General features: G+C 63.3%; 11 protein-coding genes across 11 annotated transcripts; 5 read left to right on the top strand and 6 right to left on the bottom strand.

Annotated features, from left to right (window-relative positions):
* On the top strand, positions 1–1,526 carry OT_ostta14g02260 (Metalloenzyme, LuxS/M16 peptidase-like; the record flags this gene model as incomplete). Its single annotated transcript, XM_022982594.1, has 2 exons — positions 1–17; positions 219–1,526. Coding segments are annotated over 2 exons (1,325 nt in total), but the record flags the coding sequence as incomplete, so codon positions are not given.
* Positions 1,527–1,607: 81 nt separating this feature from the next.
* OT_ostta14g02270 (unnamed product) lies at positions 1,608–2,005 on the bottom strand (the record flags this gene model as incomplete). Its single annotated transcript, XM_022982596.1, has 2 exons — positions 1,608–1,810; positions 1,915–2,005. The coding sequence occupies 2 exons, from the start codon at positions 2,003–2,005 to the stop codon at positions 1,608–1,610; spliced, it is 294 nt and encodes a 97-aa protein (XP_022841364.1).
* Positions 2,006–2,160: 155 nt separating this feature from the next.
* On the bottom strand, positions 2,161–3,642 carry OT_ostta14g02280 (Major facilitator superfamily domain, general substrate transporter; the record flags this gene model as incomplete). Its single annotated transcript, XM_022982597.1, has 1 exon — positions 2,161–3,642. One exon carries the CDS (start codon positions 3,640–3,642, stop codon positions 2,161–2,163), a length of 1,482 nt encoding a protein of 493 aa, XP_022841365.1.
* Positions 3,643–4,041: 399 nt separating this feature from the next.
* OT_ostta14g02290 (unnamed product) lies at positions 4,042–4,629 on the top strand (the record flags this gene model as incomplete). Its single annotated transcript, XM_022982598.1, has 1 exon — positions 4,042–4,629. One exon carries the CDS (start codon positions 4,042–4,044, stop codon positions 4,627–4,629), a length of 588 nt encoding a protein of 195 aa, XP_022841366.1.
* Positions 4,630–4,799: 170 nt separating this feature from the next.
* Positions 4,800–5,132, bottom strand: OT_ostta14g02300 (Ribosomal protein L20; the record flags this gene model as incomplete). The annotated part of the gene is made up of 1 exon (XM_022982599.1): positions 4,800–5,132. The coding sequence occupies one exon, from the start codon at positions 5,130–5,132 to the stop codon at positions 4,800–4,802; it is 333 nt and encodes a 110-aa protein (XP_022841367.1).
* A 286-nt stretch (positions 5,133–5,418) lies between these two features.
* OT_ostta14g02310 (Ribosomal protein S8e/ribosomal biogenesis NSA2) lies at positions 5,419–6,445 on the top strand (the record flags this gene model as incomplete). The annotated part of the gene is made up of 3 exons (XM_022982600.1): positions 5,419–5,422; positions 5,578–5,650; positions 5,869–6,445. The coding sequence occupies 3 exons, from the start codon at positions 5,419–5,421 to the stop codon at positions 6,443–6,445; spliced, it is 654 nt and encodes a 217-aa protein (XP_022841368.1).
* Positions 6,446–6,820: 375 nt separating this feature from the next.
* OT_ostta14g02320 (unnamed product) lies at positions 6,821–7,183 on the top strand (the record flags this gene model as incomplete). Its single annotated transcript, XM_022982601.1, has 1 exon — positions 6,821–7,183. The coding sequence occupies one exon, from the start codon at positions 6,821–6,823 to the stop codon at positions 7,181–7,183; it is 363 nt and encodes a 120-aa protein (XP_022841369.1).
* An 81-nt stretch (positions 7,184–7,264) lies between these two features.
* On the bottom strand, positions 7,265–8,551 carry OT_ostta14g02330 (Polycomb protein, VEFS-Box; the record flags this gene model as incomplete). Its single annotated transcript, XM_003083015.2, has 1 exon — positions 7,265–8,551. The coding sequence occupies one exon, from the start codon at positions 8,549–8,551 to the stop codon at positions 7,265–7,267; it is 1,287 nt and encodes a 428-aa protein (XP_003083063.2).
* A 1,166-nt stretch (positions 8,552–9,717) lies between these two features.
* On the top strand, positions 9,718–10,734 carry OT_ostta14g02340 (Mitochondrial substrate/solute carrier; the record flags this gene model as incomplete). Its single annotated transcript, XM_003083016.2, has 1 exon — positions 9,718–10,734. One exon carries the CDS (start codon positions 9,718–9,720, stop codon positions 10,732–10,734), a length of 1,017 nt encoding a protein of 338 aa, XP_003083064.2.
* Positions 10,735–10,834: 100 nt separating this feature from the next.
* OT_ostta14g02345 (Zinc finger, RING/FYVE/PHD-type) lies at positions 10,835–11,587 on the bottom strand (the record flags this gene model as incomplete). The annotated part of the gene is made up of 1 exon (XM_003083017.1): positions 10,835–11,587. The coding sequence occupies one exon, from the start codon at positions 11,585–11,587 to the stop codon at positions 10,835–10,837; it is 753 nt and encodes a 250-aa protein (XP_003083065.1).
* A 163-nt stretch (positions 11,588–11,750) lies between these two features.
* On the bottom strand, positions 11,751–12,962 carry OT_ostta14g02350 (1,4-dihydroxy-2-naphthoate phytyltransferase; the record flags this gene model as incomplete). The annotated part of the gene is made up of 1 exon (XM_022982602.1): positions 11,751–12,962. The coding sequence occupies one exon, from the start codon at positions 12,960–12,962 to the stop codon at positions 11,751–11,753; it is 1,212 nt and encodes a 403-aa protein (XP_022841370.1).
* Positions 12,963–13,720: the final 758 nt, after the last annotated feature.

Genomic DNA, 13,720 nt, shown 5'->3' on the forward strand with positions numbered 1-13,720 from the left:
CCGACGACGATACGAAGGTGCGTGCGGAGCGTGATCGGGGGGGGGGGCTCGCGATGCCGCGGTGACGGGTGAGGGAGAGACGGGCGATGGATGGATGGATGGATGGGCGGAGGGGTTTCGAAGGCGCGAAGGCGCGGGCGACGGATGAACGGCGGAACGAACGATGCTCGGTGCGGGGTGCGGGTGACTGACGAGGGAGTGTTTTGATGATGATGTAGGTGACGACTCTGAAGAATGGGCTTCGGGTGGCGACGGAGACGATCCCGCACGCGGAGACGGCGACGGTCGGGGTGTGGATCGACGCCGGGTCGCGATACGAGGACGCGACGACGAACGGTACGGCGCACTTCTTGGAACACATGGCGTTCAAGGGTACGAAGGCGCGCACGGCGGCGGGATTGGAGGAAGAGATTGAGAACATGGGCGGTCACTTGAACGCGTACACGAGCCGCGAGCAGACGACGTACTACGCCAAGGTTCTGAAGAAGGACGTCGGCGCGGCGGTGGACATCTTGAGCGACATCTTGCAGAACTCGGCGCTTGAGAAGTCGCAAATCGAGCGCGAGCGAGGTGTGATCCTTCGCGAGATGGAAGAGGTGGAGAAGGACATGGAGGAGGTTCTCTTTGACCACTTGCACGCGACGGCGTTCCAGCAAACGTCGCTCGGGACGACCATCCTCGGCTCGGACAAGTGCGTGCGCTCGGTGACGCAAGAAGACTTGCAGACGTACATTAAGACGCACTACACCGCTCCGCGCATGGTTCTCGTCGGCACGGGCGCTGTGAACCACGATGAGCTCGTGAAGCTCGCCGAGTCGTCCTTCGCCGGTCTCCCGACGGAGGGCGCGAGCACCGAGGCTTTAGTGTCTAAGAACCCGGGTCACTTCACCGGCAGCGAAGTTCGCATTCGCGATGACGACATGACCACGTGCCACTTCGCCGTGGCGTTCAAGGGTGCGTCCTGGACCTCTCCAGACGCCGTCCCGCTCATGGTCATGCAAGCCATGCTCGGGAGCTGGGATAAGCACGCCATCGGGGCGGGCGACATGATGTCCCCGCTCGCCCAAGCGTTCAACGCCAACGAACTCGGCAAATCTTTCATGGCTTTCAACACCAACTACGCCGACACAGGCCTGTTCGGCGTGTACGTCTCTTCTGACAACCTCGACGGTCTCGACGACACCGCCTTTGCGGTGATGCGCGAATTCCAAAACCTCATTTATGGCCCCGAAGAGAGCGACGTGTTGCGAGCCAAGGAAGCGCTCAAGTCTTCGCTGTCGCTGCACGCCGAGTCCGGCACCAGCGCGCTGGCCGAGGAGGTCGGCCGGCAGCTCCTGACGTACGGCAAGCGCATGTCTCGCGCCGAATTGTTCGCGCGCATCGACGCTGTCAACGTCGAAACCGTCAAGGCGACGGCGTGGAAGTACATCCGCGATCAAGAGTTAGCTATCGCCGCCATCGGTCCGACGCAGTTCCTGCCGGACTACCTGTGGTTCAGAACGAGCACGTACAACAACTTTTACTAAGCGATCATAGCTGCAATCTCAAACAAACTGTGTATAGACTCTACCATATTACAAACGATGTCCTTACATCGTGCGCGTCGCTCAGTGCCCGTGCTCGTCGTCGTGATCATCGTGCTCGAAGTGCGGGGCGTGTCCGTAGATCAGCGTATCGCCGTCGTGATAAAATCGATAAAACACCCAAAACCACATGAGCGCCCCGAACCCCGTTCCCAGCGCCTTGTGCGCCGTGCTCGCCTCGTGCAAGGTCACGCCCTCGTGCGTCACACCGTGCCCATTTCCGCTCGCTGTGAGTCGAACGTATCGTCGTCAGTCGGCTTGTGTTGCGCGAATCTTCGCTCGAACGCAACGATCGCTCGGATCGCTTCGTCGCGCGCACTCGTCGACGCACCGTAACCGCGCGCGCGATTGAACCCCGCGCCGGCGTTCGCCAAGCGCATTCTCGCGCCGAGGCGCAGGAGAGCACCGCGCGCGGCGGACATCTCGAGTGCGCGCCGAGGCGACGTGTGAGGAAGAGTGGGGTTTGACGCGAGACTGCGGAGCGTCGGAGTGGAAAGACGTCGAGGCGCACGCGTGAGACGGGACGATGCGATGCGCGGCATCGCCGAGATAGAATCACAAGGCTTCTCTTTGATTGTTACAACGCGCCCGCGAGTAGGGCACGGGCCTCTTTGAAGATGAGACGCGTCAGGAGCAGACCCGCGCACAAGTCGGCGATGTAGAGCATGTAGAAGACGTGGTTCCAGTCCTCGGAGATGGAGGTGATGTAGCCGGTGAGCATGGGGCCGATGGCGGCACCGAAAGAACCAGTGCCGTCGATGATGGCGGTGACGGTGGCGAGCGCACGAGCGTTGCCCTTGAGGCTTTCGTGCGTGCCCAAATCCGCGCTCACGGCGGTGGTGATGAGGGCGTATGGTCCATTGACTAACATGCCGCTGAACGCCATGAGGATGAGATTGGTAAACATCGATCGCGACCCGAACTCGCGATACATGTACAGGACCGGGATGGAGAGGTAGACGAAGGCGGCAGCGGTCATGGAGCGGGCGTTGTACCTGTCGCTGATGTACCCGGCGAGGATGCCGCCCACGATACCGCCGAGGTCAAAGATGACGCTCAGTTCGCCCGCCTTCGCCGCGCTCAGGTACTGCCCATTAATCTCAGTTCGTTCAATGTAGAACGGCAACCAATAAAGGAACGTGTACGCGACGAGCTTGGTGAAGAAGAGACAGAGAGAAAACGTGATAACGCCCGGAATCTTCAGCGCCGCAGCGAAACCGACTGGCTTCTCGCGATCCGCTCGCGACGATCCATCACTGTTGATCAACCGTCGAAGCGCCACAGACTCCTCATCACTTTCGTCTTCAACGTTCGATGACACGCTCGGCGCGTTCGCGGGCGGCAGCCCCACGTCCTCAGGCGAGACGACGAGAAAATTCCAAACCAATAAACCGCACAGCATAATCATGACGCCCGGAACGATGAAACTCATCCCCCAATTCGAGCTTCGAAGCGCCATCGACGCGAGAATGCTCCCGAGCATGTTCCCCACCGACGTGTGCGCGTTCCAAACGCCCATGATGAGGCCTCGTTTTCCCTTGCCGAACCAATTACCCATGACGCTCACCACCGACGGCCACCCCGTGGACTGCATCGCTCCCGCAACCATCTGCACCACGACGTAGTATCCGACGCTGTGCACGTTCCAATAATATCCCATCCCGAACAGCGACACCCAGAGCCCACTCATGAGCATCCCAAACGTCAGAAACTTTCTCAAATCCATCCGATCGCCAATGTGTCCGCTGAAAAACATCCCGACCGAGTAACTCGCCAAAAAAGCAAAATCACACGTCCCGATCACGCGCGTTCCATCGTCCCCATCGAACGGCGCCCACCCTCGCGCGCCGCTCGCCCTCGACTCCGCGTCCGGGTTCAACACGCTCTTCACGATGCTCGGCGGCTTGCGGCTCGCGTGATACATCGCGTACGACGCGAACGTCACCAAGAGCACGATCGTCCGGTGCTGACTCGCCGTGAGATTCCGTCGTCGTCGCCACAGGTACGCGCGCATTCCCGGCGCCGCGCATCGCTTGTGCGCGTTCCCCTCGGCGCTCATCGCTCGCGTCTCGCCCGATGCGAAATCGATCGCGTCCACCTCGCCCTCGCGTTCGCTCTCGCTCGACGTCCGCGCGCGCGCGGCGTCGCCCGCGTCGATCGCCCGCGTCGCGTTCGTCGTCGTCGCGCTCGTCCGCGCGCGCGCGCGTGTGCGTCGGGCGCGCGATCGGGTCTCGCATCGGTCGAAAGGAACAAACCCCTCGGTCGTCTCTACAAAACACACACCGATGGTCCCGGTGACGAGGCACGAGGTCACGAGGCACGAGTTCACGAGTCACGACCCCGTGTCGACCCCCCCCTCGACGTCCCTCGATCGCGATCGCGGCGGCGGCGCCCCGCACGACGCCGCGCACCGACGCGCGCTCGCACGCCCGCGCACCGCGCACCGACGGCGAGACGGATGGCGGTCGATGCGATCGCCGCGCGCGCGGTGGCCAACGTCGCGCGCGCGCGTGGTGGATGGACGCGACGCGCGAGTGGACGTCGAGGGACGCGCGCGGGGGCGTCGACGGAGACGCAGGAGCTGTGCAAGGCGGAGATCCCCCCGCACCTGCCGCGAATCGATTTCGTGAAACAAATGTACCGATGGGCCGCGAGTGAGTTCGAACAGGGGGGGGTGAAGTCGTACGGGAAGCGCATGGTTGTCGATTGCATCAACGAGGGCGAAAACGGCGATACGAATGGAATCTTGGTTCGAGTGTTTGATTTCCGGGATGGGAAGGAGGTTGAGATCGCGCAGTTGATCGCGCAGATGGATGATGAGAAGGTGCAGGTGTGGGACACGATCGTGCCGACCAAGGAGGGGGGGATCGAAAAGATGAACAAGGATGGGAAGGATAAGTTCATCGACGGACGCTTTTTTATCATCAGTCGACCGTTGCCGGCGGACGAGAGCGCGAACTCGGCGCTCAAGGCTATGATTAAGCGATTGATGCTCGCGATCAACGCGTATTACTCGTTCGGATCGCCGTTCGCGGAGGAATTCTAAGCCCGACCGCGACGCGCCTCGGTCGGAGGTTTCGCACGCCGCGCGCTTCGTTAATAAAAACCCCAGCGGAAATTTTCACCGGACGCGTTCGCAGACGACGGCCACGTCGCGTACACCTACTTTCTATTCCACTACACACTAATCCATACAACCGTTCTCTCATCGTCGCTCTATTCGATCCCGCGCATCGTCTTCACGCGCTCCACCAACGCCCTGAAACTCAGCGGTTCGTTCACCGCGAGCTCGGCCAAGATCTTCCGATCCACGCACACGTTCTCTCGTCCCAACCCGTGGACGAACTCGTTATACTTCAACCCGTGCTCTCGCGTCGCGGCGTTGATTCGCGTGATCCACAACGCCCGGGCGTTTCTCTTCTTCGTGCGTCGATCGCGGTATTGGTACTGCCACGCCTTTTCGACTCGATTTCGAGCGATCTTCGCGCAGTTCTTCGCCCTCCCGCGCATGCCCTTGGCGAACGCGAAGATCTTATCCCTGATCGCCATCGCTGGACGTCCGCGCGCGCGACGTCGAGGCGTCGAGGCGCGCGCGCGTCGACGACGGCGCGGGCGGCGTCGTGACGGTCGAGTTATGATTCGACCCACGGTTTCGTCTCGCACGACGTCCCGCGCGTCCGATATTTTACATATACAATACATAGGATTTGTGTGTAATAGAGTATGTATCATATGTCCGACTTTGAAAACCCCGATCCCTCGTCGTCGGTCGCGCGTGACCTCGCGCCCGATCGCTCGATCGAGGGATCCGCCTTTCCGAGACGCTCGTGGGACGATGGGTGCGTCCGACCCCCTCGCGATCGATGGACGCGGCGACGATGTTTGTTCACCGCGCGTGCATCGCCGCGAGACGACCGGAGAGCGATGCCGAGGCGTGCGAGCGACGACACAGAGACTGACCCGTGATGGCGCGCGCCGCTCGACGCCAACGTAGGCATCTCTCGAGACTCCCTGCACAAGCGCCGTGCCACCGGTGGCAAGCAGAAGCCGTGGAGAAAGAAGAGAAAGTACGTGTTATTTTGTGTGCATCGGACGCGATCGCGAACGAGCGGGGAGGGCGAGAGAGGAACGCGAGGACGACGAGAGCGGCGGTCGATGCAAGCCCTAGGGCTTTCGCGCGAACGGCGATGCGTCGTCCTTCGAGCTCGATGCGAGGGATATTGGGTGATGTAAACGTCGCGATACAGTGACTGACGGTGTTGTTACCTGTTTTCGATTCACTCAGGTACGAGCTCGGCCGTCAGCCGGCGAACACGAAGCTCTCCTCCAACGTCACCGTGCGCCAGGTGCGCTGCCGAGGCGGCAACGTGAAGCACCGCGCGTTGCGCCTCGATACCGGTAACTACTCTTGGGGTTCCGAAAACTGCACGCGTAAGACGCGTATCTTGGATGTCGTGTACAACGCGTCGAACAACGAACTCGTGCGCACGAAGACGCTCGTGAAGAGCGCCGTCGTGGCGGTCGACGCCGCGCCGTTCCGCGCGTGGTACGCCCAGCACTACGGCAAGAAGATCGGCATCAAGGTTAAGAACGGTGCGAAGGTTGAGGAAGAGGACATTGATGAGAAGCGATCCAAGTCGGTGACCATGAAGTTGCGCCGACGCAACAGAGATCACGCCGTCGAGAGTGCCATTGACGCGCAGTTCTCCACGGGTCGTCTCTTGGCCATTGTCACGTCTCGCCCGGGTCAGTGCGGACGCTGCGACGGTTACATCTTGGAGGGTAAGGAGCTTGAGTTCTACCAGCGTAAGCTGAGCAAGAAGCACCACAACGCCGCCACCGCAGCGGCCGTTGCCAACTAGATACGTCGGCCGCGATTCGCCTCTGCGTCCGTCATAGACACATTGAAATCGGGAGAGATAGATTTCGTTTAATCGTCCGTTCGCGCCCTCGATCGCGACACGCGTCGTCACGAATCCTCGGTATCACGCATCCACGCTCCGTTTCCCTCGTCTTCTCTCCCGACGTCTCGATCTCCGCGCCGCTTGGTCAACTACGCGCCTTCGCCGCTCGCGCCGCACTACGCGCCGCGCGCCTCTCGAGTAGACCCGCGCGCGCTCCCTGCACCGCATCCCCCGTCCACCTCCCACGCACACGCACGCACGCAAACGACGCGCGCGCGCGCCGTGCACGCACGCCGCGACAAAACGAACGCGACGATGGATGTTTCGCTCGCGATGGCGCACACGCTCAGAGATCGCGCTCTTGGCGCCGTGCGCGTGACGTGTAGCGCGAAAGCGCTCGAAGGAATCGCGCACGCGCACCCGACGGTGATCGCGTCGTGCGAGATCGTCGCGCGAGACGCTCGGAGACGGTTGCGGTGTGTAGACGAGGATGACGAGACGAAGGCGGCGGCGCGGGACGGCGTCGCGAGGAGAGAAGGAAGGAACAGGGAGAGTGGATCGAAATCGAGCGGTGAGTGGAGTGGAAACGATGTGAAGATGAATGAGACGCCGCTGTATGAGCGAAGGCGTTGGAAGGCGCCGAGTCTGTTGGATGTGGAGGCGGGCGCGGCGTTGGGCGAAATCGAGAGCGCGTGACGATGTGAACGCACGTTACGGTACCGGTACCGTCGTCTGAGTGATTTGTAGTACAAGTAGTAGAAATTTCTAGTGGCTAAGTCAGTATCTAAGGTCATTCAGCGTCGTCGCAAACTTTGGGAACTCGTCGAAGACGGCTATGGGGCACGATTCTGTCTCGCGCGCGGCGGAGCTCATGGCGAGATTTCGCCAGCGCGGATCGTTGATTTTGTCGCACAGGGTCAACACGTCTACGACGGCTCGTCTGTTGATGATACCGTTCTCGTGCATGGCAAATAGGGTGATGGTGAAGAGCTTGAAGAAGGCCGGGTTCGCTCTGAGCTTTTCGTAGTGCACGCGCACAAAGGCTTCGCAAAGCGCCGGGGCTTCGTAATCCGCCAGGGCGCGAAAGCGCATCGCCACCTCGTTCCAAGCCTCCATGAAATCGATCTCCTCTCGGCTGAAATCGACGAAATCGTTCAACACGCGTCTGTCCTCGATGATTTGCGCCGGAGTGACGATCTCGTCGTCCGAGTCTACATCCGGGACGGCGGACATCTTGATGAAGGCGCGCGAGTTGTAAAACGGTCCGAGCGGTCGACTCGGCGCCGGTAGTCTCGGCTTGGAATTCGGCAGCGATTCCTCCATCGTCACCCTCTTCTTGCACACCGTCGGCTTAAACGGCAGCGCCGCCACGCGCCTGCGCTCCTCAGCAGCCGCAGTCCTCCGTCCATCCTCCTTGGCCTTGTCGTATCCATCCGCGCGCTCGACGTCTCGCCAAACCGCCCCGCGCGGCACCTCCTTCAACAGATTCCCCCCGTACGTCCGCTCCAGCTCCGCCCTCGACACGCGTTCGCGAAACACATACTTCCGCTCCATCGCACCCTTCCCCCCCCGCCCTCGACGATCTCGCACGAAGACGAACTCCTTATCGTTCGGACTCCGCGTCTCCTCCGCGCTCCTCGGCGTGAACATTCCATTGTCATCGAAATTCACCCGTCGCGGTCGCATCGTGATCGTCACCTCCTCCCCAACCCGCACGCCCTCGTACCGAAGTAAATCGTGCGACGCCCGCAGATGGGTCATGAGCCCCCGGAACGTCGCGCACGTCGTCGCGCACTGTCCGCATCGATATCCGCGCGTCATCCGTCCCGCCCTCGGACATCCCTCGTACGCGTACCGCGTCCGCACCCCCCGGACACCGTCGCCGCCGTCCACCGTCGCCGTCGTCCCGTCCACCGTCGCCGTCGTCGTCGACGCGCGCGCGACGTAGCTCAAATTTCGTTTTAAAAACACATTCGACCGTCGCGCCTCCACCTCGCGCGAAATCGCCTCCGCGCCCGCGAACAGGGCGAACCGCGCGTCGTCGTCGCTGTCCGAGTCCGACATCGCGGGCGACGACGACGCGCGGGCGTAGACGTCGACGTCGTCGGGGATCATCGCTCGCGCGCGAATGTGCCGAGACGTGATGTCGAATGAATCCTCACTCCCCGCGTCACCGCCACGGCGCGATCGACGACGGCGACGGCGAGGGCGATGGCGACGCGCGTGCGCGTCACGGGGCTCCCCGCGCGCGCGAGCGCGACGCACGTGAAGGAAATCTTCACCTCTGGGACGATTCGCGTGAAATCCGTGCGCGTGCGCGCCGAGGCGTCTGGACACCGCGCGCGGACGAACGACGACCGCGCGTACGAGGCAGAGGTGGTGTTCACGACGGCAAACGACGCGGCGGCGGCGATTCGAGCGATGGACGGTGGGGAGATCGACGGCGCGCGCGTGCGATGCGCTTCGGCGGACGACGGCGACGACGCCTCGCTCGCGGATGAACGAACGAGATCGAGGCGCTGGACGGGACATGGATACGATGACGCTGGTCGTCGTCGGGGTCTCGGTGGTGCGCGCGGGGGGTTCGAGGGCGCGCACGCGGGACGAAGAGGGATGGGCGGACGCGCGCGCCGACGGTCGGCGTCGCGGGACGGAGACGACGGGAGAGATGGGGTAAAGCGACGACGAGGGAACGATCGGGACGAACGCGCGCGAGGACGTGATCGATCGATCGATCGGCGCGATCGACGGGAGGGGTGGCGCGACCGACGACGCGCGTCGACGTCGCCGCGGCGAAGGCGGTCTCGCTCGCGGACGCCGCCGCGGGCGAGCGACGGACGCGACGGCGATCGAGACGCGATCGATCGTCGCCGCGATCGTCGATTGAGATACTCGAGTGATGACGACGACTCGGACCCGGACGATCGACGCGGTCGCGGTCGCGGTCGCGGTCGAGGCGGCGGCGGCGGTCGACGCCGACGCGACCGCTCGCTCTCGCGCTCGCTCGAGAGCGCTTCGAGCGACGACTCGCTCTCGCGCTCATCGCCCCGTCGCCGTCATCATCATCGATGACGCGATTGTAATCATCATCATCGAACGTAGATCGTCGTCGACGTCTTCGACGTCGACGCGCGCGCGCTCGAGTCGCGCGCGCCGCGCCGTCCCGGTCGCCGTCGCCCCGGACGTCCCGCGCCGCACTTCTCGTCGCTCACGCGCCCGAACGCGCGCCCATGTCCACGTTCGCCAAAGATGACGTCGTCGAGGCCGCCGCGGGTGCGATCGGCGCGATGTGCGCGCTCGTCGCGACGTATCCACTCATCACGTTGAACACCAGGCAACACGTGGCGCGGCGCGGGGGCGACGCGACGACCGACACCGACGCCGCTCGCGGCGATGCACGAGAGCGGTGGAGACGCGCGGACGTAAAGTCCATGTACGACGGCATCGAACCCGCGCTCGTGGGCACGGTGGCGTCGCAGACGGTGTACAACTACTTTTACGCGAGAGGCGCGCGGGCGCGCGCGGCGGCGACGGGACGGGACGCGGATGGCGCGTCGTCGTTGATGATCGCGAGCGGAGCTGGGATTCTGAACGTGCTGATGACGCTGCCGATATGGACGCTGGTGACGAAGATGCAGGCGGACGTGAAGATGGCGAGGGAGCGGACGGAGAACGACGACGGGGACGAGGCGGAGACGCGGGCGGACGTCGACGACGCCGTGACGACGCGCAGACGGGAGCGAAGGCGGGAGAAGGAGGGAGCTCGACGTGGATTCTTCGACGTCGCTCGAGACGTGATGCGAGAGAGCGGTGTGCGGGGGTTTTGGCAGGGCTTAACGCCGTCTCTGGTCATGGTTGCGAATCCGGCGCTGCAGTACGCGTTTTACGAATCCGCCGCGCAGTGGCGGATGCGACAAACGCGGAAGAAGAGCCTGAGCGCGCTGGAAATTTTCGCCTTGGGGGCCACGGCGAAGTTCGGGGCGACGATGCTGACGTATCCGTTGTTGGTGGTGAAGACGCGTCTGCAAGTCGTGTCCAAGGATATGGCGGACGACCGCATGCGATACCGCGGCGCCGTGCACGCGATTCGTTCCATGGCCGAGGAAGAGGGGTTGGGGGTATTTTACAAAGGTATCGAGACGAAACTCACGCAAACCATCCTGGCCGCGGCGCTCATGTTCACCGTCAAGGAGAAAATCGCGGAGAATATCTACAAGGCGCGAAGTCGCGTCGCGGCGCGCGTGTGACGTTGACGACGTATTGTATCGGTAGTGCTGTACAGTTTTAAATCATTGACAATGCAAGTAAAGTCACACGATGCGCGTGCACCGCGCTCGAGAGCGAGCGCTAATCCATCCACACCTCGGTCTCGATGGGCCTATCGCAGCACGGACACGTGTCCTCGCGGCCGTGCGCGGCCAGGTACTCCTGCCACTCCAAGATGCACGCCAGGTGGAAGTGGTGCCCACACCTCAGCGTCATCCGTGGATTCTCCTCCTCGTATCCGTCGAAGCACGTCGGACACGTGTCGTCGTAATCGTCGCTCTCCATCTTGCTCGTCCGCGTCGACGGCGCCCGCTCGAGCGACTTCAACCGAGCGAACTCCCTCTTCATCACCTCGATCACAGCCGTCTCGTCCACGTCCGCGCTCACGACGCTCCGCGCCCGTCGATGCCTTCCATTTCCGTTTCGCGTGACCTCAGACGAGTCCGCCGCTTTCGCGCGCGCCATCTCTTTCTCCGTCGCCTTCTCAAACGCCCCCGCGTCGTCATCTTCTCCATCAATCGCGTAAAACGCCCCTAAATCTCTCGGTGGTGCGCTCACGCACCGCTCGTGCGAGCGCCTGTGCTCGTCCAGATCATCATCGCCCTCGTGTACCCCATCGCTTCGATGCGAATCGCTCAAGAGCGATGGATTCCGTCCGCTCCGCCCGCTCGCGGCGCCTCCGCGTTGATGATTTCCAAGGACGAATCGGCCTCGTTCGCCGTCGCGCGCGTGATTCTGCGGCGGCGCTTCGTCGTAGAGATCGAGCGATGAGTCTTGGTCGGAGTCATCGCGCGAGCGGGAGGTGAAGACGCAGCAGCACAGGTTCCGGAGCATGATTGGGGTGATTGACCGGCGCGAGGCGCGCTCTGGGGGCGGGCGAGACGCGCGTGTGGACGAAAATAGGTCAACGTAAACACGTGTTAAAATTATAATCAACGGGCAAAGTTTTCGTGGGAGCGCTCGATCTACGCTCTGGGTTCTCGCCGGAGCGGTCGATCTAGGCTGGGAAGAAGAGGTTTGGGTTGAGGTACGCGCGCTGCGCGCACACGCCGAGGGCCAAGGCGAGGCCGTGGATGACGTGGAAGCGCACGGCGAGGTACTTTGTGAAGAACAAGTCAGAAATTGCTCCGGCGTCCGCCGTGCTCTGCGCTTGGTCGACGATGTGGCGGGCGAGAGGGTAGGTGATGATGAGGCCGAAAACGGCGGTGTACGGGAGCCAGCCCGCGGCGGCGAGCGTGGCCACGGTGGCGTAGTGGGCGCCGATGAGGTTGTCGGCGACGAGCAAGGCGCCGGGCAAACCCATGCGCACGACCGGGCTCAGCTTACCGGCGGCGCGATCGCCCTCTTCTTGGTGAAAGTGCGAGGTGAACAAGATGAAAGCCGTCGTGAGACCAATCAAGACGCCGCACGACCACACGATCGCCGGCACCGCGCTCGTCGCCGCGGCGACGCGCGAGCTCATCATGAGGTAAAACGCCGTCGTCGCCAACGGTCCGAACGCCAAGAAACAGATCGGTTCACCGAGCCCCTTGTACGATAATCTAAACGGCGGACCTTGATAGGCGTACCCCATGGCTATCGCCGCCGCGAGCGCCTTCCACGCCACGCCGCTGGCGCCTCGCGCGGCGCCCCAGAGCAACCCACACCCGCTCACCAACGCCACGACGGCCATCGCGTGCACGATCGACGCGTTCCCCCCCAACAACGCCACCACGCTCTCCGGTTTCCTCGCGTCCACGTTCGTCGTCGCGTCGAACGCGTCGTTCGACAGATTCAACCACGCCACGACCGCGGTCGCCCCCAACGCGAGCGCACCGAGGTGCTTCACATCCACTTTCCCGTACTGACAAAAAACCAACGACGCCGCGCACGCGATCGGGATCCACGCCACGGAGTACATCGGTATCTTCGCCGCGCGTCGCCACAGCTCCGCCGCGTCGACGCCGTCGCCCGCCCCCGACCCCCCCTCGACGCCGCGCACCGCGCGCGCGCGCCCCGGCATCCGCGTCCTACGCACGCCATCTCTCGTCCACCGCGCGTCCACGCGAGCGCGTCTCCACGCGCGCCCTTCGCGCGCCGCGCCCGCGTCGCGCCGTCGCGCATTCATCACCATCCCCATTCGACGCCGTCGCGGCGCCATCGCCCGGGCGATCGCCGCTCGCACCGAACGCGCATCGACGCCCGCGGACATCAACACCGCGCCCGGCATCGTCGGCGTCGTCCGCGCGCGTCGATGCGCACGAGCGCGCGCGTCGATCGTCGCGACGTCGAGCGCGCGCCGCCGAGGTGTGGCGGGGCGATTTTTTTTTTCGTCTCCACGAACCGATCGACGCCTCGTCGAGGGTGGATTTTTTGCGCGTTTCGACCGATCGATCGACGCCTCGTCGAGGTCTCGGCGAGGGCGATGTGATCGACCGATCGACGTACATCGTAATACCGCCGAGGTTTGTGAGCGGGGGTGATTTTGTACGTTTCTTTCACCGATCGATCGAGTGATCGACGGGCGGCTGTCCGTGTCAAAAGGCGCAGTCCTAGGGGTCGAGCTTGACCCCTATTCCGGTACCTCCCAAGCCTATTCGACCAGCCCGCGGCGCGCCTGCACGAACGCCGCTCGATGACTCCCGTGTGTACTATCATTCTCCATATGTAGAGCCCTTTGAAGAGAGGCAAGCGCCGAGTCTTTCCATCGTCGACGCCTCGTCGAGGTTTCGGCGAGGGTGATTTCGTGCGTTCGACCGACCGATCGACGCCTCGTCGAGGCGTGGGTGGGGTCGATTTTTATTTTTTTCATCGACCAATCAAAATACGTCGAGGGTGGATTTTTCGCGCGTGCGTCGACCGACCGATCGACACGCGCGCGCGCGAACGGACGGGTTTTCGTTCCCACGTCCACGCCATCGCGATGGCGTCGCCGTCACCCACCCCGCGCCCGGGCGCCGCGCGGGCGCCGCGCCGTCGGTGACGTCC

Source organism: Ostreococcus tauri, assembly GCF_000214015.3.
Source record: "Ostreococcus tauri WGS project CAID00000000 data, contig chromosome 14, whole genome shotgun sequence".
NCBI classification, from domain to species: Eukaryota; Viridiplantae; Chlorophyta; class Mamiellophyceae; order Mamiellales; family Bathycoccaceae; genus Ostreococcus; species Ostreococcus tauri.